Below are 27,780 nucleotides of genomic sequence, written 5' to 3' on the forward strand. Positions count from 1 at the left end.
CAAGGAAGGGGCCGGGGCTAGAGAGGCGGGCCTGTAAGAATCACGTGAGGAGGCGCCTGCGCAGAAGAGTCACGTGGTTGCTGGGCCGGGGAAATGGCGGCTCCAGGAGAGAGCGGGGCTTCGGGTGGAGGAGGCAGCACGGAGGAAGCATTTATGACCTTCTACAGTGAGGTAAACACGGAGTGAGGAATGGCGGCCCCGGGGCGACCCCGCCCGGGGCTATCCTCCCAGTGGGAGAAGGCAGTGATCCTCCTGGCCTGGACCGTTGGGCGGCCCCTCCTGTCTGGCCTTTTGGGCGGTGGGGGACTCAGGGTGTGTGTGTGTCTCCTCCTGATACTGCAGGGGGGATCCCCTGGAAAACTAAAAAGGGGCGGGGGTCTGACGTCTGTGAGGAGGCGTCGAGTTTGGCCAACGAAGTGCTTGGGCGCGCGCAGAGTTCCCCAAGTTCGCGTAGTCGGGTGCTTTCTGCGGCTGGGAGATTGGGTCTACCTGGGGGCGAGTTAAACGGCTTGGTCCCCGTTTGTATTCAAAAAGGAAGCACTCTCTACTCTTATTCCTCTGTAGTGAGTTTTAGTAGTAGTTATTTCTACCATTCGAGAATGCGAGGCATTGTGCATCATGCCATGTAGGCACTGTCTCCATTTTACAGATGCCATACCTGGAGGTTTAGGGAGGTGAAATAATTTGTTCAGGGTCTTAGAGCAGATAATAGTTTGGTATCATGTTAGGACGGGATTAAGTTTGATTTGAGCCTCATTTACTGTCGCATCTCCATCGGGCCCTGCGTAGTAGTTACTCAGTATTTGTTGAGTGAATGAATGAGTGGATGAATGAATAAATGAAAGAAAAGGATGGTTCTTGGAGTCATAGGACCTCGGATTGGATTTTTGGATGGCTGTTAACATGACTGTGACTGAATTCTTTCAAGCCATTGATTTTTCTAATCAATTTTCACGTTTGTAGAACTAAGTTTATTATTAAAACAAGACTTTTAATGAGGGTTAAAAGAAAGCTTCATAAAATATAAAGAAGAAGCTACTTTGTAAAAGTTAAAAACAAGGCTGAATGTGAACTTCTTTAGCTTGGCGTGGATTTGAGGAATGAATTTGCTCTCCACCTGGCTGTGATGTATTCAGAGTTAAGCACCGTGTTAAATTCACCTTTTATCTCTGGTATTTGTAACAGTGCTCGCTACATAGTTGGGCTTCCCTAATGGCTCAGAGGGTAAAGAGTCTTAACTGCAGTGCGGGAGACCCGGGTTCCATTCCTGAGTCGGGAAGATCCCCTGGAAAAGGAAGTCGCAACCCACTCCAGTATTCTTGCTCCGAAAATCCCATGGATGGAGGAGGCTGTCAGGCTACAGTCCATGGAGTCGAAAAAATTCGGACAGGACTGAACGACTTCACTTTTGTTACATAGTAGTTTATCCGAAATAATACATTTTAAAACAACGTAGTACATCCACTTATAGTCTACTTTCAAAATGCCTAATTCACTTTAAAGTGTTAATTTGCTGGTACCAGTGTTTTCTGGTGGCTCAGATGGTAAAGAATCTGCCCAGCATCTGCTGGTTATACAGAAGACTGGGGTTTGAACCCTGGGTGGGGAAGGTCCCCTGGCGAAGAGAATGGCTACTCTCCAATATTCTTGCCTGAAGAATTCCATAGACAGGAGCCTGGTGGGCTACAGTCCATGGGATCGTGAAGAGTCAGACACGACTGAGCGACTAACAATAATGAGTACTGAACAATTATAGGGGAACTTGTTTTAATTTCTTAGTTGTTTTTTTTTTTAAAGCAATCCTTGTTTGTTTAAATTTTAATGTCAATTTCATTTGTGAGCTGTATTGCACAGATGACTGTTTTTTGTTTTGTTTTTTTTTTGTGGGACGGAATATTTTCTCCTGGGGGCAGTGACTTATGACTGTTATGCTGTAGTTTGCTCTCATCTTAGCTACCCAGAGATTATGAACAGAAGGGTTTTCATGAAATGAGTTATATGCTCATGGGCTATGGGTTTCATATTAGGTACTGTACAAACATCATGGGTGTCTGATTTTCCCTTTTGTGGCCCCATTGAAATGAGCCATATCTCTTATGAAACTCCGGCAGTGCTAGAGCTTGCCCTGCAGACACCTTTTTTTTTTTTTTTTTTTTAATCTACACATTCACTGGCATGGTTTGTTTAATGAGAGAAAATGCCTAAAGGAGGAGCATTTAATCATCATTCAACTAATGTTTGTTGAGCACCTGGAATGCACTTCGCCCTGTATTGTTTAGCTCCTTGGAGAAATGGTAGTTGACAGCAGAAAGAAGAATCCCATCTTCATAGGGCTTTCATCTTATAGAGAAGGCTAAATAATGAACAGATGTACAATATAGTGTTAGGTAGTGGTAAGTGCTATGAGGAAAAATGAGACTGGGAAAAAGAGTATGGTGGAAGGTGCGGAGTGGCGTGCTGTTTTACAAGAGTTAAGAGGGAAGGTACTGAGAAGGATTAGCTTTTCCTGTTATTGAAATCCTTTCCAACACTGTTTTGTCCATAGAAATAAAGATAGTATATATAATATGCCAGAGATTCATTCCAACTAAAATTTCAGTTCGACAGTGGCACCAAGGATGTTTTTCTGGGGCTAACCTGGTGCTTGTTCTCCTTGGTATCGTGTTCAGGTCAGGGATTTTCCTATTAGAGTTAGAAAGGTAGAGTTATTTGTTCCCTCCCACATATTTTTTAGGTGTATTTTTTTTAGTGTCTATTTCAGTGTAATTGTATTTTTCCTTTCTTAAAAAGTTGTGAATTAAGTTTGAACATTCACAAGTACATCTTCCATTGTTAGAGTAGAAACTCTTTGAAGGTAATAGCTGTGACATATTTATTTTTGAATCTTCTTGCTCCCTGCTCTGGAGTCAAACTGTTGGGGTTAAAATTCTGGTTTATAACTTGAGTGATTGGGCAAAAATCTGAGTGGTTACAAAAAAGTTGAGTGGTTACAAGTCAGTTGACCAAACTCTTAGATTTGTTTTCTGAAAAATGTGGATAATGGTGGTACCTACCATAAGGGATTGTTGAGAGGAATAAACACCTGTAAAGTTTTTGTAATTTCACATTATATTAAAAGTCAGTAATTTGTAGCTGTTGTAATTATTCCTAAAGTGTTTATCAAAGTACCTTGAACATGTAGACACGCAAATAAATGTTTGCTGACCATGTCAGTGAGTTATTGTTGAGATGACAATTTACATTTCATTACTGAGCTTTACTAATGAGGTTTTTATTCCCTTTATTTTAGGTGAAACAAATAGAGAAGAGAGATTCAGTTCTAACATCCAAAAATCAGATTGAAAGATTGACTCGTCCTGGTTCCTCCTACTTCAATTTGAACCCGTTTGAGGTGAGCGTCTGATGTTAATGTGGCCTGCAGTAAGGAATTTTACCTAGCTGTGGGCAGACTTACTTCAAACACACACCTAATTGGTACTGTGCATAGTTGGAATTGAACTTGGGTGGCTTTATTGTGAGCAGAGCTTGCTGTCATCTTTTAGTAACCCAGATATATATAGAGATTTATTTTCAGGTGTGATGGAATAGCTGCTGCTGCTAAGTCGCTTCAGTCGTGTCTGACTGTGTGCGACCCCATAGATGGCAGCCCACCAGGCCCCGCCATCCCTGGGATTCTCCAGGCAAGATCACTGGAATGGGTTGCCATTTCCTCCTCCAATGCATGAAAGTGAAAAGTAAAAGTGAAGTCGCTCAGTCGTGTCTGACTCCTAGCGACCCCATGGACTGCAGCCTACTAGGCCCCTCCGTCCATGGGATTTTCCAGGCAAGAGTACTGGAATGGGGTGCCATTGCCTTCTCCGATGGAATAGCTAGCCTTGGTAAATTTAGGGTCTTTGATTTAATTTATTTGTTAAAACTTTCCTGTTTCACCACGATAAAATAACTCAACAAGCAAAAAATGATCATATGATTATAGACAGGCATGTACACTTTTGAATTTCCTTAGTTTTATAACTTCAAACATTTCCTGATGATAAATCATGTTTCTTATAAAAATTAGAAATATACAAACAGCAAGAATAGTTATGTATAATTCCATCTAAGAAAACACCTGTTTATTTAAAAAAAATTTTTTTTATTTGAAGTGTAGATTTTTTTTAAAAAGTATTATTTATTTATTTGGTTGTACTGGGTCTTCATTGCTGCAAGGGGTCTTTCTCTAGTTGTGGTGAGTGGGGACTACTCCTCAATGAAGTGTGCAGACTTCTTGTCATAGCGGCTTCTCGTTAGATTCAGTTTATGCAATGTTGACAAGAATAGCACAGAAGTGACACTGCATTCTCTCTGTCACTTGTGAAGTGGAACATGATTTTGATTTAGCCTATTACTAATGATGTTAAGTTGATCTCTTAAAGAAGTGCCTACTAGGTTTGCTTATGAAATTAACTTTTTCCCCCTTTCTAGGAACACTTTGAGAATGTGTGAATATACTGTCTTTGTTGAGGTTTCAGTTTATTCATTTGTCAGTGTAGACTTGGGGTTTCCTATTTTATTCAGTGGGTTATGATTCAATATTATTTATTCTGATGCTCAGATATCCCAGCTTTGACCAGCAGGTTACTTTCAAGCTGGCGCTTGCCTTTTTTTTTTTTTTTTAAATCATTCTTTGATTCATAGGCACTCTTGTACTTCTCTGAACCCAGCCTTGAATTAACCATTTCTTTGAGGATCTCTTGAATTCCTTTTAATGAAGAATGATATTTAGAAGTCAAGATTTGGGTGCTGAGCATACCCATTGCCATTGTCATTACTCCCAGGCCCTGTTGGTAGATAGGGCTAAGGCGTGTGTGTGTCTATGTGTACACACACATACATGTATTACATAAAAGTTCAACCCAACACCAAAGGGTTTATTCTAGGACGTTTTTCTTCCAGTGTTCATAGTTCCCTTCTCTGATAGCAGTCTGACTCCTGTTATCTTAAAGTACTGGTATTTTATTTATGCATTTGGCTGCCTCGGGTCTTCGTTGTGGCACACAAGATCTTCACTGCGTCGTATGGAATCTTTGGTTGCGTTGCATGGGCTCTCTAGCTCTGCCACGCAAGCTTGGTAGTTGTGGCACTCAGGCTTAGTCGCTCCTTGGCCTGTGGGAACTTAGTTCCCTGATCAGGGATCAAACCCTTGTTCCCTGCATTGCAAGGCAAATTCTTAACCAAGGTCCTCCCACTGTCTCTAATATATATGTTTACTTAATTGATCCCCGTGTATGAATCTGATCTCCCATCCCTTCCCTCGTGTGAATGCCCTCCTCTCCCTGCTTCACTCTCACACCAACCCCAGGTTGCCTCACTATGCAGAAACCCTTCTCCCCACCTCTGAACTCTGAACTCCACTGCCAGGTCACCTTCGCTATGGGTGTGGGTCTCACCTGGCTCTGCCCTCCGTGCCTGCCCTCCAGCCGCTGGGAACTGTCTTCATCCTTCCTGGGTCCAGCTTCCTCCCCACCAGGCAGGCATCCTTCCTGTCCTGCTGTGGCTTTGACACCCCGTGTTAGGCTACCTTCCTCTGGGAACACCCTCGTCACCTTTCTTGGGTTCTGACTTCATACTCCAGATCACTCCCTGCGTGGAGGTCCTCTTCACTCTGCTCATGTTCCAGCTCTCTGTGCCAGTAATACTTGGGCTCCTGGTCCCAGTTGGGCTGCTCTGTTACTTTGATGCCCTCCTCCATGGACACCCACCTCACTGTGCCTCGGCTTGCACACCCCATGCTAGGCTTGGGTTTCATGGAGATGTCCTTGTTGGGCTCTTGCACTCTATGCCCATCCATATTGGCAGTCTCACCCTGCTTAGATTCTGATACCATGGGGCAGGCTGCCTGTCCATAGAGAAGCCCTCTTCAACCCACTTTGGCACTTCCTGTCGAGTTACCCTTCTGTAGATGCTCTTCTCACCCAGTTTGGGTTCCAGCACCACATGACTGGCTGACACTCGTCCTGGGGTTCCTGTCTTCTTTTACCCAGATAGACTCTGACGCTCTGCTTTGGCCATCTTGACTTCCTACCCAAAGTAGATGTCTACTTTGCTTGGTCCGACTTAACATATTTGAAAGAGAAGAAGAAAATGAAAAAGCTGAAACTTAATCATAACTAATCATTAATTAAGCATGACTTAACTGATCATTAATCATTTAGTTATGATTTTGGGGAGGACAGAGGGGAAGATGATATATTTGAAAGGTGATAAAAGAATTTGACGGTATATCCATTCTGTTGTATTTTAAATTGAGATAGTATATATTGTGAAAAAAGTGAAAGAGGAGAGTGAAAAAGTTGGCTTAAAGCTCAACATTCTGAAAACGAAGATCATGGCATCTGGTCCCATCATTTCATGGGAAATAGATGGGGAAACAGTGGAAAAAGTGTCAGACTTTATTTTTTGGGGCTCCAGAATCACTGCAGATGGTGATTGCAGCCATGAAATTAAAAGACGTGTACTCCTTGGAAGGAAAGTTATGACCAACCTAGATAGCATATTCAAAAGCAGAGAGATTACTTTGCCAACAAAGGTCCATCTAGTCAAGGCTATGGTTTTTCCTGTGGTCATGTATGGATGTGAGAGTTGGACTATGAAGAAAGCTGAGTGCTGAAGAATTGATGCTTTTGAACTGTGGTGTTGGAGAAGACTCTTGAGAGTCCCTTGGACTGCAAGCAGATCCAACCAGTCTGTTCTAAAAGAGATCATCCCTGGGTGTTCTTTGGAAGGAATGATGCTGAAGCTGAAACTCCAGTACTTTGGCCACCTCATGCGAAGAGTTGACTCATTGGAAAAGACTCTGATGCTGGGAGGGATTGGGGGCAGGAGGAAAAGGGGATGATAGAGGATGAGATGGCTGGATGGCATCACCAACTCGATGGACGTGAATCTGAGTGAACTCCGGGAGTTGGTGATGGACAGGGAGGCCTGGCGTGCTGCGATTCATGGGGTCGCAAAGAATCAGACATGACTGAGCGACTGAACTGAACTGAACTGATACTGTGAAAGGGAATCACTTGATTGTATAGCTTACCCGTTTATTCATTGAGATAATTCCTGTTTTCTGTGGAGATCTGATTGATGAGGAGTAACATTGTTGGGACTAGGGTGAATGCTAGGATTTTGCTCTCCTGCCAGTTAATGTGGTTCTGGAAGTGGAACTTACTGCTCCATAGCTCCTGTCCTGGTTGTAGGAAGTGTGTGTGAATGTGTAAAGAATACGGTAAGGTTGACACACTTGAGGAGGTGCAAGGTGGTGTTTAAGTTTGTAGGACTCCATGACTGTCCATTAGAACTTTTGTCTTTTCTCTTTTTTTACAAATACGCTGGCCACTTTATAGTATGATGTCATCATCATCGTCTTTTTAAATTGAAATGTAGGTGATGTACAGTGTTGTGCTCGTTTCAGGTGTATAGCAAGGTGATTCAGTCATGCATGTGTGTGTGTGTGTGTAAATATATATTATTCTTCAGATTCTTTTCCATTATAGCTTATTACAAGGTACTGAATATAGTTCCCTGTGCTATACAGTAGGTCCTTGTTGTTTATCTGTTTTGTATATAGAAGTGTGTATCTGTTAATCCCAAATTCCTAATTCATCCACCCTCCACCCTCATTGTCTCCTTGTAAAGTTGATTTTTGGCCCTAAGTCAGGATTAGGTATTCCTAGAAATTTAGGAAATCTTTCTGTTGAGGAAAAAAAAATCGTCCGTTTAGAAAAAAATCTTCAATTTAGGGAAATACTTCTGTTTCTTCATGCAACAACTCGAGACATCTAAATGAATCAGACTTTTCTCCAGAAGTAAGCAGACTGGTCTTTTCCTAGTAAGAAGAAGTGATGTCATAACAGCTGTCCTGTTGGCTGTAAATTGAAATGTGAGTAGTCGTGCGATGTACCATTTTACTGAGCAGCAGGTAGAAGAGGGACGCGGAGGGGTCTTATTACAGGAATTCTAATCCACAGGGCATTCCCTGCCCCCGCCTCCTGCCATCAGTGCAGCTCCCTATTTGGACGTATTTCTAACCTTCAGCTATTATCCGGGCATCTTTCTCTTATGCATCCTAAGAATGTTTCCTCCCCCACTTCCTTTCATAAGCTTAGATGAATCTGTGCTCCTGCTCAGTCCTGCCTTCTTCATGATCCTTTTTTCTATTTAACTTTAAAGCCCCAGAAGGCAGCACCACAGACTTTTGTTTTCTGTTTATCTTGTTTGGCACTTTGGAAAGAAAGATATTTGTCTCACAGGACTTGCACATTGTTCACAGGTCAGAGAGTTCAGGTGTGACCTAAGACTGGATTTCTCTTTCAAGCAGAAGAGCCTACAGGTGACAGTTGCAGTTTATTTGAGTTCAGGAACTTACACTGATGTGAATGCCACAGTTAAGCATTCTCATTTCTGTGTGATGATTTATTCACTCGCTGAGGTCCAAGACTGTGGATTTGTCTTTGCAGCATCCCCAAAGCCTGAGACATAGTAGGAGCTCAGAAAAATCTCCCAAGAGTCTGAGCAGACCTGTGTGCTTCCTTAGAGTCATACTGATTGACACAGTATTTATCGTTTTGGTAAGAATTACTTGTGACTTGCCTCTTCCTTCCTTTGTGGACCTTAAATTCCAAGAGAACAGTAGTGAGCACCGTATCTGGCAATCCCAGTTGCTTATACATTTGTATTGAATGTATAAACTGGCTTCAAAGAGGTTTGGGCTGGTATAGGCCTGTTGTCTTGACTGTTTCATGGCTACATATGGCACCTCCAATGCTTAAAGATAGGAAAGGAGCTGGATTAGCTAACTTTGAAGGCACTCAGTGAATGTATGTTGCAGTGATCAGTGTATGTGTGATCTGAGTCTTGGAAAAATAACTTTTGGCGTGTGGTGTGGGTATGTGTATATTTATACATTTTTTGTTGTTGTTTAGTCGCTAAATCATGTCCACCTCTTTTGTGACCCCATGGATTGTAGCCCACCAGGCTCCTCTGTCCATGGGATTTCCCAGGTTGCCATTTCCTTCTCCAGGAATCTTCTCAACCCAGGGATCAAACCTGTGTCTCCTGCATTGGCAGGTGGATTCTTTACCATTGAGTGACTGGGAAGCCCTATATTTATACATACCTTTTTCATTTTTGCCAGATCATCTGAAAGTAAGCTGTAGACATTGATGCTTCATGCCTAAGTATCTTAGCATGCCTCTTCTCCAAACAAGAACACGTTTCCACATAACCACAACACTATTACCACACCTAGGAAAGACCACATTACTGCAATTCAGTAAACATCATCGGGCATAGAGTCCACACTCAAATAACTCTAATTGTCCTAAAAAAAAAAACAAAAAAAAACGCCAAAACCCTCAGTTATAACTATTTTAGTTTTTAACCTGGGAACCAGTCAAGGTTTGTGAAATACATTTGGCATGATTGGTTCTAGACTGTAGCTTTATTGAGGCTTTTTTTTTCTTTTTTGTGAAGGTGGGATGATTTCCATCCTTTCACATTCATCTGAACACCTTTTTGGGTGTGCTGGACTTCCATTTGTTTGCTCCAATGCATTCCTTTTTTTCAGAACCAGGAAAGGTAGGGTTCTCTAAATATTTGTGTGTGTACAGTTATCTCCCTTTGTCTGTAAATCTTATTTAGCTGCATTTTTCCTTTTGAGTGACTCCCCCCACCCCCAATTCCTTTCTCTCTTGGGGTGGTATGGTGGGGCACACTCATTCTTGAAAAGCCTTTGTTTAAAGATTTTGCTTTTCCCTCATCCCAGTTGTATGCCTGATATTTGAGAATGGGTATGCTCTTGTAGTAACCTTCAGAAGTCTCTTGAATGTAGGGGTGATTCAGCTTCCTTGTCTACCGATAACTCTGCTGCTGTAGGTGGGCTGTTTGAATGTTTGGACAGCTTGCTATAAATCTTGACATTACTTGTTGTCAAGTTTTTCTGAGACCCTGTAAGCATCTGACTAAGTTTGGCAGATTATTTTTCAGTTTTAACTTCTTTGGTATGTATTTTTCATTTCAAGATTTTTTCTCTTTATCCCCTTTAATGACTGATCATCAGTTTGTTAACCTCAAACACACTTATTTCTGACCTCTGTCATCTTTCCTAACCAGGCATCTCAAGCTGTAATATGATTCAGATCACCTGGGCATCTTGTTGAACTCTTGATTCTGATTCAGTCACACTGATGTTGGGGCCTGCTCTTCTGAATTTCCAACAGACCTTCTCACCCTCTGCCCTTTAGCCCTTCCTTACGCCTTGAATACTAAGTAAATAAACAGATACTATGCTGAATCTATGGAGTAAACTGTGAAATCATCTGGTTTAATTGTATTTCTTATAATGAACCCTTCTTTAAAAAACTGTATTTATGGTAATTTAAAAAATGTTTTCCCTTATTTATCTTTGCATTTCTAAGTGTATAGCAGCATGTTCAGTAGGTGGTAGCTACTGTGTAAATGTTTGAATGAATCTACGTTGTGGTGGTGGGATCAGAATCCTTGATGAGGAATGTCAACACCGGGATACCCAGGGTTGGAGAAGAATGATAAAATTTGTTTTTAAACCGTATTGTGCCAAAAATAACAGATCTTCCTGCCATTTCGCTGTGCGCTAGTTCTGCTGAGCTGGAATCAGAGTTTCCTGGAGTGAGCCCCAGGCATTGCTCTCAGGTTGCCACTCCGGGTTGAGAACCATTGAGCTGTGTAAATTTTAACATGGAGCCAAGTCGCATTTCTGAATTGAGGTGAAAATCAGGATATATTTAAAGTGATGAAAGGGAAGAACTTCCAACCAAGAATATGCTACCTGGCAAGACTCTTGTTCAGATTTGACAGAGAAATCAAAAGCTTTCCAAACACTCAAAAGTTAAGAGAATTCAGCACCACGGAACCAGCTTTACAGCAAATGCTAAAGGAACTTCTCTAGGCAGGAAACACAAGAGAAGGAAAAGACCTATACAAAATAAACCCCAAACAATTCAGAAAATGGTAATATGATCATACATATTGATAATTGCCTTAAATGTAAATGGATTAAATGCACCAACCAAAAGACAGACTGCCTGGACGGATGAACACGTGTGCATGTACATGGATCTCCACTTACCACGTCACTCTTCTTAAGCCTCCAAATTGTATGTAATAATTTTATAAATGTTTCCATTATGGCTTGCAGTTGTAATTATCTTTTATTTAGTTGATTGTGAAAACTGATAAACATCTTTTACTGTTGTTATAAAAAATCAGATAGTCTTGTGCGGGGGTGCTTTATTTGAAAATCAAGTTTTCCCTCATTTAAAAAAACAAACAGGTAGCCAGCCTAATTATTTCCTTTTTGAGTTGCTATACTTTCTCCACATTTGCAAAGATAAGTAGAGGGTGGATGCTTTTCTTAATGAAAAGGAGTGAATGAAGGAGGAAGGTAGCATTTTTCTCATGATCTGGAAGCATGTGCTGGTTATAGGGTAATTTATTATTTTTCTGATGAAGTGAAAGTAACCACTGAATTAATTGAGAACCCTGAAACACTGTCACTGTTACTCTATTACAGGTTTACTCATTTCTGTTTCTTGAACATTTTTTAAAACTGTTCTAGAACACTGACAACTGTTAGATGCCAATTATAATTATTGGGGCTCTCTTAAACCTATAAATTCTTTTAATCTCTTTTACAATTTTGATTTTGATTCTTCCAGGTTCTTCAGATAGATCCTGAAGTGACAGATGAAGAAATAAAAAAGAGGTTTCGGCAGGTATGGTACTGTATTCCTGTAAGGGGTGGAGTTTGAGCCTTTTGAAAATGTTTTGAGCACATGATTTTCTTAGGATTTACTGTTACAACTTTTGGGTGAAATTTTAACCTTTTTTTTTTTTTTCTTAAATTTTGTAATTCTTAAAAAAAATTACAGTGACTTAATCTTAAATAATTGAATGACCATGGCTTACCTATGATTGGAGAAGGAAATAGCAACCCACTCCAGTGTTCTTGCCTGGAGAATCCCAGGGACAGGGGAGGCTGGTGGGCTGCCATCTATGGGGTCGCACAGAGTCTGACACGACTGAAGCGACTTAGCAGCAGCAGCAGCAGCAGCTTATCTATGAATAGGATGAATTTAACATCCAAATAGAATCTCTCCAGCCCCTTAATTAAGAGCGGGAAGTACAAGGTAGAGTAGAAAGCTTTCACGGAGTCATACTGTACAGTACTTACCAAATCCCGTGGCTTCTAGGGGAGAATATGTTAAATGATTCATAGTAGTGATTTACTTTTAAGATCCCATTCCTCAATAATTCTGTCTTTTGTGAACCTATATGAATACTCAAAAGATACCTGATTTAATATAAAGAGTGCTTTCAGAAAGTTCTCTCAGAAAGGAGATCCAAGACCTCTGATTATTGCTCATTCTAATATTTAATAACTCAGGCTGTAGAGTTTATAGTAGCCTTTTAAAACACCCTTCCAATCTGGGGCTTCTCTGTTGGATCAGACGGTAAAGAATCTGCCTGCAATGCAGGAGAGCTGGGTTCGATCCCTGGGTTGGAAAGATACCCTGGAGAAGGGAATGGCTACCCACTCCAGTATTCTTGCCTGGAGAATCCCATGGACAGAAGAGCTGGGTGGTCTACAGTCCATTGGGTCACAAAGAGTCAAATACAACTGAGCGACTAACACTTTGACTTTCAGTCCAGTTTTGACAGGTGAGTAACCCCCAGCGTTTTCCTCTATGAGCTGAATAATCATACTCCCTCTAATGTCTTTGGAAATTAAAATTTCTTTATATTTCATGCCTTTAAAATTTCTTTTTTCTTCAACTTACATCTTTTATATACTTTATTTTAAAAAGTTTTATTTTGGCCTCACTGTGAAGGATGGGGATCTTAGTTCCCCCACCAAGGATCAAACTTGCACCCCCTGCAGTAGAAGCATAGAGTCTTAACCACTGGACCACCAGGGAGTTCCCTGTGATTGCTTTTTCAACACAGCCATTGCCTTTCCATTGCTGACTCATAATTGTCTTCAGATCTATTATTAAGCCAAGGTGTTTTTAATCTTTGCCTACCCAGTCATTTCCCATGATATAACTTGATAGTTTTTTTTGGTTCCTGAGTTCTATTCTGCACTTATGTTCAGCGTTTGCCTCTTTTTCTAAAAATTCTAGTTTTCTAGTGTAGTACATTAGCAGTTTTCCCCAGTTAAATAAGCATTTATTCAAATTCATAGTCAAAACTTTTAGACTATTTATGTAACAATACAAAGAACTCAGATTTTTTATTTAGTTGTTAATAGGCCCTAATAACGGAGAAGGCAATGGCACCCAACTCCACTACTCTTGCCTGGAAAATCCCATGGACAGAGGAGCCTGGTAGGCTGCAGTCCATGGGGTCGTGAAGAGTCGGATACGACTGAGTGACTTCACTTGCACTTTTCACTTTCATGCATTGGAGAAGGAAATGGCAACCCACTCCAGTGTTCTTGCCTGGAGAATCCCAGGGACGGGGGAGCCTGGTGAGCTGCTGTCTGTGGGGTTGCACAGAGTCAGACACAACTGAAGCGACTTAGCAGCAGCAGGCCCTAACAGTTAAGAGTCTGTGCTGGAGCTGTATGACTTGAGTTTCAGTCTTGGCTGTACTTCTTACAGGCACTGTGAGCTCTGGCAACTTACTCTCAACTTTCTGTGCCCTGTTAGCTCATTTGTAGAATTCCTGTAACACGAGTGACTACCTTGGGATTGTTAATAAGGATTTGAATGAGGTTACACACAAGCAGTTAGAATAGGTCTTTATGTGCTGTTGTTTATGTGTATTGGTATGCTAAGTTCTTTACTTGCATTATCTCATTTCATCTTTACAACAATCAGTGATCTAAAGGTATATAGTATTGTCCCACTCACAGAGGAGGACACTGAGGCGGAGATTAAGTGACCTGCTCAAGGTCTCACAGCTAGTTGGTGATTGCATTTGGAATTGGAACCCAGGGTTCTGGCTCCAGTAGCGCTGGGCTTAGGATTACATGCCCACTTGCTTTCCTGCCAACGCAGTCCCTGTGTTCAAGCTGTTTCTGTCTTTCAGTGACAGGTCAGTGGTTCTGAAAGGGTCACCTGTGGAGGTTTTGTTTTTAATTTTTTAGTCATAAGAAGTTTTAATTATATTTTAAAAAGAAAGACTAAAACAATGAGAGCCCATATATTCACCTTCAGTAGCTGTGTATTTTTGGCTGAATTGTAAATTACAGACACCATGATACTTAATACCTAAATACTGAAGCAGTTATCCCACCAAAGTAAAAGAGCACATTTTCTTTTTTCTTTTTTAATTGGAGTATAATTGCTTTACAGTGTTGTGTTTATGCTGTACAACAATGTGAATCAGCCATAAGTATACATATATCCCCCCCCCAAAAGGACATTTTCTTGCATAACTGCCTGTTGCACCTAACAAATCAACACCAGTTCCTTTGTATAATATCATCTGATACCCAGTCTGTTGCTGTGCTATGCTCAGTCATGCCTGACTCTTTGCCACCCCGTAGACTGTAGCCTGCCAGGCTGCCCTGTCCATGGAATTTTCCAGGCAAGAATACTGGAGTGGGTTGCCATTTCCTACTCCAGGGGATCTTCCCGACCCAGGGAAGGAACCCACATCTTTTGTGTCTGCTGCATTGGCAGGCGGATTCTTTATCACAGAGCCACCTGGGAAGTCTGTGATACACAGTCTAGTAGAGATTTAAAAGAGATTTAAAAAGTACAGATGCCTGCGACTCATTCAGAAGGTCTCAGGCTGGAAAGTAGACCTCTGTATTCCTAAAAATCTTCACAAGGTTCAAGCATAGCTGGAACTGAGAGCTACTGCTTCGTATTAGAAATTCTTTCAGGAAAGAGATGATACCTCAGACCTGTTTAATCCTCTTTAGTGCTCCATACGAGAAACATAAAAGGAACTTGGTACTTTTCATTTTTCCCTTCCCTCACCCAAATTATCAGAGCATCTTCATGATGCCAGGCTGATATTTGTTCTCAACTACCTGTTTTCCACCTGTGTGCATTTACCTGTTGATATTTGAATTTTATTAAGGACTAATATAATACCTCTGGGCATTTTATGACATTTATTAATTTTTTAAAAAATGCTTCTGGCTAACAGTTTTTGCCCTAGTGTCTTAGAGCTTTTGGTTTTAGAGAGGTGCAGTGCCGGTGAAGAGTTACTAAATGTTCCTCTTACTGAAAAACTAACTTTTCTCTGATTATAGTTGTCCATACTGGTGCATCCTGACAAAAATCAAGATGATGCTGACAGAGCACAAAAGGCTTTTGAAGGTATTTGTAAATTTACCTGCTTGTGAGTAACATTGTGTCAGTGCTGAGGACTAATTGTTCCTAGTCCTGGATCATGAAAAGAATGTTGTAGTTTTGTCTTCTGGTCAGGAAGAAGCTGTGGTTTTCAGAATAGTTGTCATTCAAAGCAGAATGTTACTGTTTAGAAATAGGCCTTAACTTTGCTTAGTTAAAACTTTTGTGTGCCAACAAAGACTACTTCTGCGTAGGCTCATTTTTTTTTTTTTCCTTTGAACATAAAAAATAATTGGAAGAATTTGATCACTGAATTAAATCTAGATATGGTGTAATTAGCCTTGAGTGCATATTTAATTTTCTTCCAAGGCTCGCAAAGAAAGTCATTGCCGTAGTTGTATGTTTTTAAATTAGTGTAACAACAGTCAATAATTTAACAAAGTAGGGAATGCTTTTAGATGGCACAAGTCCATTTGCACTGCCTGAGTAGAGTTCAGACTTTGAGAGGGTGTTTGCAGAAACAGTTAATTTCAATGTTTTGCATTAGCTGTGGACAAAGCTTACAAGTTGCTACTGGATCAGGAACAAAAGAAGAGGGCCCTGGATGTAATTCAGGCAGGAAAAGAATACGTGGAACACACCGTAAGTATTTATAGTGCTGCTGTGTTTACAGGAAGTATTAGTGCGCCTCGGGCACCCTGCAGGAGGGTAAATGTTACTGTTGCCATAGCAGCGCCTGCCTGGCCTGACTGCCCCTGCGGTCTCCGCTCCTTTGCGGTGGCTGTGGTCATGCACAGTGCGGGCCTGAAGCTGGCCTTCACTCCTGGCGCTGAGGGTGCGTGGCCAAGACGCTGCACCTACCTCTTCCCCTAGCACTCCCGTGTGTGGAAAGCTCTTCTTGTCCTCTCGGCACTGTGCCCCGTTCTGAGAGTGGAACAGTAGAGCAGCCATGCTGCTGCTTGGCCCTGGACTGTTATCCTTGTCTCTCTGGAAGAGCTGAAACAGGGGCTTGAGAAAGTCTGGCAAGGGCATATGAGTACATTTTTACAAAAAAACAGGAGGAGGTACATGTCTGTGTTAATAGCAGGGTTGGGAAGGACTCAGCTGAAATGAATTCAGTTATAGCTGGCTTTATTTTTTTGCAATACCTAAATCTCCTGAGTGGTAGGAAGTGTTAAGAAACTATCTTAACTATTTTCTAACTAGCTATCTTAAGAAAGGTCTTCATTTTAATTTTTCACCTGCTGGGGCAAAACTTTGAGGCTATTTTATAAGGGCAATTTCTATTGGGACTGAATATAGATGTGACGTTTTATTTGAAGAGCTTTGGTATCTGTAACAACTGTATAACCAATCATAGTGATGAGGCCAGTTTAGATGAAGGAAATGAGTAAAAAGAAGAGACAGACTGCCATAACTGTGTCTTGTTGGTCAGACGCTGGAATTCGAGGGCCAGATTCTGGTAGACACCCAGGAAAGGACCTGACGATTTGTCCACGAATTATTGTAATAGTTACCCTTCCTCTGTATTTTGCCTGTAAAGGAGCCACCACTCTCAAGCTGTCTGACCACAGGGTGGCAGTAGGGCCTTTCTGAGCTTGGAAGGCACTTGGCGTTTTGCTGGACTGAATGGTAATTTATTGGAGTAAATGCCATTCTTATGTGAATGGATATATTTATTTTCTGGGGGGATCTCAATGGTGGCCAAAATGATGTGAAAATTGTTGGTTTAAGGAAGTTTCCCCATAACAGTTACCCAGAATGCAGGTGTAGAAATGCCAGAAAACAGTCATATTTCATGCCACAAATTCTGTAGCTTCTTTAAAACTTGACAGATCTACTTTCTTTGCTGTAAACACATAACCACAAGCCCTGAAAGATACATGCATAATCTGTTCAATGTGTCAAAGACTCTTTGGATCTGGCCTGGGATGTGAGTTGGGGACAGCGCCCCTGTTTGTCCCCCGGTGTTGGATTTTAGATGAGGTTGGAGAAGGGACCCTGGTTCCTTGTTTTCTTCGGTTGCATTGCTGGTTTGGAGGGGAGGCAGGGGCTTATCTTTTTTCAATGCAGACTTTTTGTTACAACTGTAGAAAAGTGCACACATCATATGTGTGCAGCTTAATGGATATTCTCAAAGTATAAGTGCTCATTTTTTGATGGAAAAAAAATTCTTTTTAGGTGAAAGAGCGAAAAAAGCAATTAAAGAAGGAAGGAAAGCCTACAAATGTGGAGGAGGATGACCCTGAGCTGGTAGGTTTGAAACGGGAAAGGCCACGTCATCTCGTGTGAATGCTTCACAGCCGGTGGGTTAAAGAGAGGGAGTTGTGAAGACTGATGCACGCATGCTGGAAGCAGTTTACCTTAAAATATTAACACGTACATTCATTCTGCCTTTTGAAAAATCCAGCTCTTTGGGGGACAGAGGACTACAGCTTTTCCTTTGAGGATGTGTCTGCTTGTTGGAGCTCACGCTTGACTTTATAAAACAAGCAAAGCATCGTCCATAGTTCCTGCTTTTAATTTCTCCTGAAGAACATTGCAAACTGCAGTACCTATGAAGCAGACCAAGAGCAGAATCCTAGATTGTTGTTTTCAGATACCTCACCTGTACCTTGAATTCAACAGCAGTTATTTTTAGAGTCTTATGTTTGACTCTTTCTAAAGCATTCCACTTGGTTTTAAAAGAACCAACAAGGGCGTCCCTGGTGGCTCAGTGGTAAAGAATCCACCTGCCAGTGCAGGAGACTTGGGTTCGATCCCTGATCTGGGGAAATCCCACAGGCCTCGGAGTAACTAAGCAGGTGTGCCACGGCTACTGAGGCTGGAGCTCTAGAGCCCAGAAGCTGCAATTGCAGAGCCCACGCGCAGCGGCTACTGAAGCCTGCGTGCCCTGGAGCCTGTGCTGTGCAACAAGAGAAGCCACCACAGTGAGAAGCCCGTGCGCTGCGGCCTGAGGGTAGTCCCTGCTCACCACAGCTAGAGAAAAGCCCATGCAGTAAGGAGGATCCAGCAAATAAACGCACCAACAAACATTTGTTTTTATAACCACATTCATCAATTTCTGTGATGTTTTAAATCACCTAAGTAGAGTGCAGTTGCAGCTGGGATAGTCAGCTTGGGGAGCAGCCACAGTGACTCTGGGTGCACAGCTGTCTACCAGCTGTGGGTACCCGTTGTGCTTCAGGTTATAATATGCTTCTGGGGAAATGCCAAGCATCGGTCGATCCTGTGGGCTCTTCAGTGGGGATTGGTTAAGAGAGAGATTCTACTTACATGTTTGTGTCTCATTGCCTCACTAGCCTGAAAAATTTCAGGTCATCTTAATCTTGCCTCAAGTTAGGTCAAGTAACTTGACCCACATGCTTATCTTAAAAGATTCATAGAGGGGCAGCTGTCTTGCTAGGGCTGCTTCCTATCAGCTTCTTCCATCAGCAGCTCATCCCTGCTTCTGTGTGGTAAAACTGCTTCTTGAGAACTGTTAGGCCATCTTTTCCGCTGAATTTTGGGTTTACTCCATTTCAGTATTGTAGTTCTTTCTCCTCAGCCCTACTTTCCCTTCTCTTTATCCTTTTTAGTCTTTTCTGAAGACTCGTATGTATATTCCTTGGTCCTTCTCTGTTGTTAAGAACCTTAACTTTTTTTTGGTTATTCCCCTCCCCCCACTGATTCTAAAGGAGCATATGCTAATGATAGAAAATTCAGAAAAAGCAGATAAATACAAAAAAATTAAAACCACCAGAAACGGTCCATCCAGGAACTTTTAAAAATACTGAAATATTCCTGTGGCTTCCATCACCTCTTTCATTGTCCTTATTGGGGACTAGAGTTTGCCAGCATTGCTTTCCTTGAGCACTGCCTGGCAGGTAACAGTGTTCGGAAGTGATAGTAATTTGAGGATTCCGTTATTCCCCTTTTTCTCCATATATCACCCTTTACTCTAGTGTTTTTGAATTTAGGATATAAACCCTCTGAAATCTGCATGATGGGTAATTTTTTTATATTTCTTTGTATATTGAAAATATACAAAGTGTTTATATTATGTTACAAATATAGTATGGTGTTACCTGTTTCTGTCAACGTGTGAGTCAGAATACAAGCTCAACTGCATGCAACTGAGACCCCACATGATGGTGGTTTGAACGAGTCGGTGCCCGTTCTCTCCCCAGTGTAGTCGTCTTTGGGAACATGGCTGCCGGACTATGCGATTCAGGGCTCAGTGTCCTTTCTGTAGCTCTGCCACCAGGTCTGTCGACTTCATTCTCGCAGTCCAGGAGATGTGGTCACCGCTCATGGCAGGGTAGAAGGAGAGGCCAGGAAGGAAGAGGTGTGCTCCCTCCAAGAACATTCCAGAAAGTAGCTGCACTACTTTTCCTCACAACTCATTCGCTGAAACTTCAGTGACATGGCCACAACTAGCTACAGAGAAGCCTGGGAGATGCAGGCATTTATGCTGGGTGGCCATGTGCCTTGAGATAAGGGATAGTGCCAGAAGGGGGAAGAGATAATGGGGTGAGGATAGGGCTAACTAGTAGCTCTGCCTCAGTCGAGAGACTTCCGGGACCGGTCTGCTTGATGGCACCTGCGTATCTCTAGTTGTACCTTGAGTGGTGCCTCACTCAGACTAATTATAAAATATGTGTACAAAGAAAAATTGGAGATTATTTTTGCAAGTTGGAAAGGGCCCTCTGAAATTTCAGTGGTTCTGATAAGCAGGTCGAGTTGCTTTTGTTTTCCTCATTGATGCTTTTTTACCAGAGCAAGGCTCCTCTATATCATCCCCATGTGGAAGAGTTCATAGACGGATGTGTTATTTATCTCTCAGGAGAGAGCCAGCATCAGTTTTTCCTTGTTGGTCTAATTTGCTTTTGTCCTGGGCTCTATAAAAAAATTAATTCAAATTGCTCATAAAATATTTACTTTTCTTTTTTTTTTTTTTGTAGTTCAAACAAGCAGTATACAAACAGACAATGAAACTCTTTGCTGAGCTGGAAATTAAAAGGAAAGAGAGAGAAGCCAAAGAGATGCATGAAAGGTATGTATTGGTATATTTGTTTAATGTTAATGTTAAGTCGCTTGCTCAGTTGTGTCTGACTCTTTGCAACCCTGTGGACTGTAGCCACGAGGCTCCTCCATCCATGGGATTCTCCAGGCAAGAATACTGGAGTGGGTTGCCATTTCCTTCTTAAGCCATGTCTAAATACCTAGATTAACCAAGATGGTCTTTGGGGATTTTTCTGATGAAGCAATTACTCTGCAGTACATCATTTAAGTACTTGAAATAGCAAAACTTTGGAATCACTAGGGTAAGGAAATTCTGTCTGACTTCTGGGAAATGTTGAATAGGTTTGTTCTTAGAACGTTTATAATCAAGAGTGCTGTGTGTTTTCTTCCTGATTTCCTGGAGTGATGATGTTCAACCTGGTTTTAGAAAAGGCAGAGGAACCAGAGATCAAATTGCCGACATCCGCTGGATCATGGAAAAAGCAAGAGAGTTCCAGAAAAGCATCTATTTCTGCTTTATTGACTATGCCAAAGCCTTCGACTGTGTGGATCACAATAAACTGTGGAAAATTCTTCAAGAGATGGGAATACCAGACCACCTGATCTGCCTCTTGAGAAATTTGTATGCAGGTCAGGAAGCAACAGTTAGAACTGGACATGGAACAACAGACTGGTTCCAAATAGGAAAAGGAGTATGACAGGGCTGTATATTGTCACCCTGTTTATTTAACTTATATGCAGAGTAAATCATGAGAAACGATGGACTGGAAGAAGCATAAGCTGGAATCAAGATTGCTGGGAGAAATATCAATAACCTCAGATATGCAGATGACACCATCCTTATGGCAGAAAGTGAAGAGGAACCAAAAAGCCTCTTGATGAAAGTGAAAGTGGAGAGTGAAAAAGTTGGCTTAAAGCTCAACATTCAGAAAACGAAGATCATGGCATCCGGTCCCATTACTTCATGGGAAATAGATGGGGAAACAGTGGAAACAGTTATTTTTCTGGGCTCCAAAATCACTGCAGATGGTGACTGCAGCCATGAAATTAAAAGACGCTTACTCCTTGGAAGGAAAGTTATGACCAACCTAGATAGCATATTCAAAAGCAGAGACATTACTTTGCCAACAAAGGTTCGTCTAGTCAAGGCTATGGTTTTTCCTGTGGTCATGTATGGATGTGAGAGTTGGACTGTGAAGAAAGCTGAGCGCCAAAGAATTGATGCTTTTGAACTGTGGTGTTGGAGAAGACTCTTGAGAGTCCCTTGGACTGCAAGGAGATCCAACCAGTCCATTCTGAAGGAGATCAGCCCTGGGATTTCTTTGGAAGGGATGCTGAAGCTGAAACTCCAGTACTTTGGCCACCTCATGCAAAGAGTTGACTCATTGGAAAAGACTCTGATGCTGGGAGGGATTGGGGGCAGGAGGATAAGGGGACGACAGAGGATGAGATGGCTGGATGGCATCACTGACTCGATGGACGTGAGTCTGAGTGAACTCCGGGAGTTGGTGATGGACAGGGAGGCCTGGCATGCAGCGATTCATGGGGTCGCAAAGAGTCGGACACGACTGAGCAGCTGATCTGATCTGAGGCCAGAGCCTTCTGTGTGCATGGTGGCTGCAATTTCGGTGAGGGTTTAGTACCGTGCAGTGCACTGTCTTAGAGTGTACTTACTGCCCTAAAGTATGATTTGTCTTCCTCATTGGAAATCTTAAGGCTGGGGCTTCCCTGATGGTTCAATGGTTAGAACTCCATGCTTTTCACTGCTGAGGTAGTCTGGTTCGATCCCTGGTCAGGGAACTAAGTAAGATCCCAGAAGTCAAGCAGTGTGACCAAAAAAAATAAAAATAAAAAAATCTTGAGGTTAATTTAGTTTACATATTTTATAATGTTGATTGGTGTTCAGCAATAACTAGGTTTTGTTAGTTGGGATTGTGTGAAGTGGCTTGTTTGGGGATAGGGTTTTGTGCAGAAATCCTCTTGAACGAGAACTTTTGCTATTGTGATGGTCACTGTCACAGAATTAAGGTGGCCTGGCTTCTCGGGATGGCTTTGTCAGGGTCTGAGCCCAGAACCTCCGGTTAGTGTTGGCTGGGCTTTGATGACCTGATCTGTCCATCTCTGTAACGGCAGTGCCTGTATTTTGCCCCACAGCCCTGCCCACGGTCTCATCTGCGTGTTTTAGAGTGAGACATTCGTGAAGTGCTCTGAGCCCTTTCCAGGAGAACCCTAGGAAGTTGGCTGACTTTGTATGCTGGCTTCTGTGGGGAAGATGCCTAACTTGTATGGTTAACACAGTCTGCAAGTACCATCTAAATCTTGTGGTTTGGTTTTCCTCCTAGGAAGCGACAACGGGAGGAAGAGATTGAAGCTCAAGAAAAAGCCAAACGAGAAAGGGAGTGGCAGAAAAATTTTGAGGTAAATTTCCAAGGTGACGGGGGACTCTTATTCCAGAGGGAGCAAGCTTCCCAGCTGAGAAACTTGATTGCTGGGCAGTCCCAGGACTGCCTGGGGCAGACTGTCAGGGAGATGGTGCGTGTGGGGAAGAGTAGGGGCTTTGGGGACCGAGTCCTGGTTCAGCCGCCTCTCTGCTCCGGAGCTTGTTGGCAGGGGTGCGACAGGCACAGCTGCCAAGTGGGCTCTAGACAGTGGTTCACACATTTAATTTAGGGATAAACGTGGAGCAGTGCCCCACTTAGAGGTCTGTGAGTAGAACCCGAGGTTCTTGTAACCCCTGGTGTCCTGCCTGCAGAGAGACTTCGGGCTTGATTCCCCTTTGACATCCTGGTTCATCATTCAGAGGCTCAGCCCAATTTCCTGAATTGAGCCACATTTGGTCTTATCTTCTGTTAACATTTAGGATTCAGGGTAGGGATAGGCTAACCAGAGATGCTGGCTTTGTTTCTGTCCCGCTACATGTGTGCAGAGAGAGAAAATGAGAAGGCCCCTCTGTAAGGGGGAAGGATTCCTGTGGTCCTCCCAGCACAGCTGGCCAGGCATTATGCTGGTTTCACACCTCCAGCCAAATTTTAAGGGGCAGAAGGAAGGTGTGGGGGAAAGAGTGACTGTACTGTTGGCCAGACAGGTGGCTTTGAGAAAAGGATGCAGCCTCTGAGCCCTGGTGTCTTTGTTTGTGAAGTGGCATGACACACCGCAGCTTTTTGTGAGGGTTAGAAATGTTGTTGTTGTTCAGTCACTAAGTTGTGTCTGACTCTGCATCTCCACAGACTGCAGCACACCAGGCTTCCGTCCTTCACTATCTCCCAGAGCTTGCTCAAGTTCATGTCCATTGAGTCGGTGATGCTATCTAACCATCTCATCCTCTGTCATCCCCGTCTTTTCCTGCCCTTAACTTTCCCTAGTATCAGGGTATTTTCTAGTGAGTCAGCTCTTCACATCAGGTGGCCAAAGTATTGGAGCTTCAGCTTCAGCATCAGTTCTTCCAGTGACTGTTCAGGGTTGATTTCCTTTAGGATTGACTGGTTTGATCTCCTTGCAGTCCAAGGGACTCTCAAGAGTCTTCTCCACAAGAGTGCTTCTCGTCAGCACAATTCGAAAGAATCAATTCTTCAGTGCTCAGCCTTTTCGTTATGGTCCAACTCTCACATCCATACGTGAGGATTAGAAATAGCATGCACTGTTATTAGAAACAGCACTAAATATTTAGGCCAGAGGTCCCCAGCAAAGGATAGCCTCATTGTCATGAGTTTTACTTGTCTCCTCCTTTTCAGCTTGTGGCTTCTCCTGTCTTCTAGGGGGTGGTATGACTCTTTCTTGGGCCCATGGAAGTAGGGGGAAACCTCTGCTTTGTTATACTGTGATTATTCCAGAGGACCAGGCCAGGTCAGCATACAAGGGGGATGGCAGAGCAGGTGTAGCCCTTCCTCTCTCCAACTGGTTTCCTCACCTCAGACCCCTTTTGTGTTTAGGAAAGTCGAGATGGTCGCGTGGACAGCTGGCGAAACTTCCAAGCCAATACGAAAGGAAAGAAAGAGAAGAAAAACCGGACCTTCCTGAGACCACCAAAAGTAAAAATGGAGCAGCGTGAGTGACCGCCAAGGGTCACGGCCACAGAACCTTCCCCAACTGTCTCCCTCCTGCTTTGAAGGACTCATTCTTTCCTCCCATTTTCACCCCAACATAGAGTAGTATTTGCTTTTTAGTCCATTTTGTTTTCAGTACAATTTAATACCAATCAGAGTAATTCTTTTGTACATTGAAATGAGGGGCTCGGTTTAAACAGAAACCTCCCCCTATCCTCACCCCCCAGACCAACTGGGACCGGAAGGTGCTGCCTTCTCTTCCCACAGCCTGTAACTTAATGTTTTGTACTTCACTGAAGTGTGATGGTTAGAAGCGTCGTGTGTAGTCCGTGGAAATCATCCAGTTCAACACACCGCTGACACTGGTGTTGCCGTGACTCCAGAGGCAAGCCTGGCCACCTTAGGAGCCCCCTCGCCTCAGCTCCTCGCTTCTGGGCGTGGCGTCCTTCGAAGCCCCAGATCAGGTGGGAAGGCCGCCGGCGCCCAGAGTGGTCACTGGGCGCCCCGACGTCCCTGGAGTCCGGCATGTGCTTTCCCTTCTGACTGGCCAACCCGCGTGGCATGAGGCTCCAAGCCACCCGACCTGTTCACTTTCCAAAGAGCTAGCCGTGCTCCATCCCGTACCGTGGTGTCCTCGCCTGTCTGCATTTGTTAGTGGTAATATTCTGTATGTGTAATAAATTTTTATACCCTAACCACTCACGTACTATTGCTCAGGTATTATTCCACGGGTGGGTCTCTTGTTGGGCTTGGCCCAGCTGCAGAGTGTTTTGGATTTGGACAGACCTGGCTTCTGACCACTTACGTGCTGAGCCTTAGTTTTTTTCACCTGCAAATGGGAATATAGATCACTGGTAACTTGTAGGGAGGATTAGCTACAGCTTATATAAGGTGCTCAGTGGGTGTTGCCAGTGTTATTTCTGTGAGATGAAAATACTGATTCTTCTGAGGATTAAATAAAATAGTGTATGGATGCATCCTGTCAATGGTATATATACTCTGGTGTCCTGCTGGCTGAGAGAGACAGGACTAGCCCTCGGGAGGGACAAAGGAGAAAGAAAGGTGACACCTGAAATGTGAAGATAGAAACTGGGTGACTTGAAGCTAGACTTTGACAAAGTTTTGCAGTAAAGAGTTCCAGTAATCACCAAGGTATGATGTCTTGTAGTGTCAAGAGATCCTCCAACTTGTGACTTGCTTCTCTATGGGAGGGGACAGAAGCTTGGGTGTCTTACTGTCCTTCTAAGTGCAGTTGAGCCCAAACTGCAGCTGATGAGACCACCAGGGTGGCTGGTGGGGTGGAGAGAGGAAACTGTTTAGTCACCCTGCGGAGTGACCCATCTGAGGCAATGCTGACCCCCCTGCGCTGGGAACATCCGTATTGCCCCCTAGCTGGAGTGCCCCCACCTCACTCCAGGGTGGGTGTGTACTTGCCCACCCCTTCCCTGGAGGTTGTGTGGTGGTCACAGTTCAACTGGCTTTTGTAAGCTCGTGAGGACCAGGCCCTGTCTTTGTCCCCAAGGAGGCTGTGTCAGTGATCAGCTCCAGGTATGCTTGTGAACCCAACAAATATGCTGGCTTAGGAATAAAACGTGAACGCCATGGGCCCTTGGCACTGACCTCATCTTCCTGGAGCGTGTGGGTGGTGAACCGGCATGAAAGGTTTGGTGCATCCACCCTCCGAGGAGGGGACCTTTGATCCTGTTCTAAGTAGTCGGGAGTGCTTCCTGGAGGAAGTGACCTTTTTGAAGTTGGATGCAAATGGGGCCTATCTTCTCACAGAAGTCTGGCGGCGGGCTGTTTCCGGGGTCGTACATGACCTCAGCAGTGCCACCGAGGAACCTGGCTCTTCCTTGGCCTCCCCTCTCTCCTCTCAGAAGCACTCATCACCTTACAGTTGCAGCGTGTCAGGCGGTGGTGGCAGGGCACACACCTGCTGCCAAGCAGGTCGTTCCAGCAAAACTTTCCCCCGAAGGTGGCATTGGCCCAAAAGCGTACAATGTGGCCACCTCTAACTGTAAATCTGGGAAAACAGCAAAGGAGAATGGGCAGCCCGTAGACCAGGGCGTGCCCTTGGGACTGGATACCTACTATTTCCAGTAAAGTCTTGTTGGCAAGAAAGGAAGAAAGGCAGATTGACTGGCGTAGGACAGGACTTGAGGGGAAGATGTTTCCATCAGAGGGAACGGTGTGTGCAAAGCCCCGGAGGGAAGAGTGTAGAAAATTCATGGAACTGAACACCCTTTTGTCATGCTTGGAGCAGACAAGTGGGGCGAGGTGAGACCAGAGAGATCAGAAAGTCATAATAAAAAATTTGGGTTTCAGCCACAACATCCTCTTTTCCCAGACGGACTAACGCCTTTCCATTTCCCTTCTGGCACAGGGTAGCCACAGACCCACTTGGGAGGTCAGCAGTGGTCCCAGCCCATTCCCATAACCCTGTTCAGAGCAGTCTTTTCAATGATGACTTTTCCTGAGAGAGAGGTGTGCGTTAGGCACTAAACCAGCTATGTTACTCAGGCCAGGCATGGCCATAGCAAGTGGTCCAGCCCCTTCATCCGTGAATAGTGGAAGGGGCTCCTTGGGCAGGAAAGGCTGGCTGGAGGCACGCCAGGGTGCAGAAAGAATGGGAGGCTAGATGAACCACTTAACTCTTCTTCCTGCAGTTTGCTGTGAATAACGGGTGATCCCAGCACTGCCCATCTCCCAGCTTGCAGCTCACTGCTTGCTGCCTGTGGGCCACCCTGCACCGAGCCAGTTAGGGGTCGCACCCGGGCATTTAGGCCTTGGCTTCATCACATGTCAAGTGAGAACCATCCCTTTGAAATGAGGTGTAGCAATGGAATATTACTCAGCCATTAAAAAGAATACATTTGAATCAGTTCTAATGAGGTGATGAAACTGGAGCCTATTATACAGAGTGAAGTCAGCCAGAAAGAAAAACACCAATACAGTATACTAATGTATATACACGGAATTTAGAAAGATGGTAACGATAACCCTGTATGCGAGACAGCACAAGAGACACATGTATAGAACAGTCTTTTGGACTCTGTGGGAGAGGGCGAGGGCAGGATGATATGGGAGAATGGCATTGAAACATGTAAATTATCACATGTGAAACAAATTGCCAGTCCAGGTTTGATGCATGAGACAGGGTGCTCGGGGCTGGTGCACTGGGGGGGAGGTGGGAGGGGGGTTCAGGATGGGGAACACATGTACACCCATGGCAGATTCATGTCAATGTATGGCAATACCAATACAATATTGTAAAGTAAAAAAATAAAAAATAATAATAAATCAGTAAGATGGATAGCTGGTTAAAATAAATAAATAAATAAATAAAACGAGGTGTAGGACTTCCCTGGTGGTCCAGTGGCAGAGTCCTGCTGCCAGTGCAGAGGATGCAGTTTCCA

General features: G+C 43.5%; 1 protein-coding gene across 1 annotated transcript; it reads left to right on the forward strand.

Annotated features, from left to right (window-relative positions):
• DNAJC8 (DnaJ heat shock protein family (Hsp40) member C8) lies at positions 1–25,066 on the forward strand. Its single transcript, XM_055573969.1, has 9 exons — positions 1–171; positions 3,290–3,391; positions 11,727–11,783; positions 15,278–15,344; positions 15,865–15,959; positions 17,499–17,570; positions 20,261–20,352; positions 22,664–22,739; positions 24,251–25,066. The coding sequence occupies exons 1-9, from the start codon at positions 94–96 to the stop codon at positions 24,371–24,373; spliced, it is 762 nt and encodes a 253-aa protein (XP_055429944.1). The 5' UTR covers positions 1–93; the 3' UTR covers positions 24,374–25,066.
• Positions 25,067–27,780: the final 2,714 nt, after the last annotated feature.

The sequence above is a fragment of the Bubalus kerabau genome, chromosome 3 (genome assembly GCF_029407905.1).
Source record: "Bubalus kerabau isolate K-KA32 ecotype Philippines breed swamp buffalo chromosome 3, PCC_UOA_SB_1v2, whole genome shotgun sequence".
NCBI lineage: Eukaryota > Metazoa > Chordata > Mammalia > Artiodactyla > Bovidae > Bubalus > Bubalus kerabau.

What these genes read in the sequence shown, in the direction of transcription:
- DNAJC8 (XM_055573969.1), top strand. Translation starts at nt 94, where the DNA reads ATGGCGGCTCCAGGAGAGAGCGGGGCTTCGGGTGGAGGAGGCAGCACG. An exon ending in AGGAGGATGACCCTGAGCTG is followed by an intron (nt 17,571 to 20,260) that starts GTAGGTTTGAAA and finishes TTTTTTTTGTAG; the next exon opens with TTCAAACAAGCAGTATACAA. An exon ending in GCCAAAGAGATGCATGAAAG is followed by an intron (nt 20,353 to 22,663) that starts GTATGTATTGGT and finishes TTTTCCTCCTAG; the next exon opens with GAAGCGACAACGGGAGGAAG.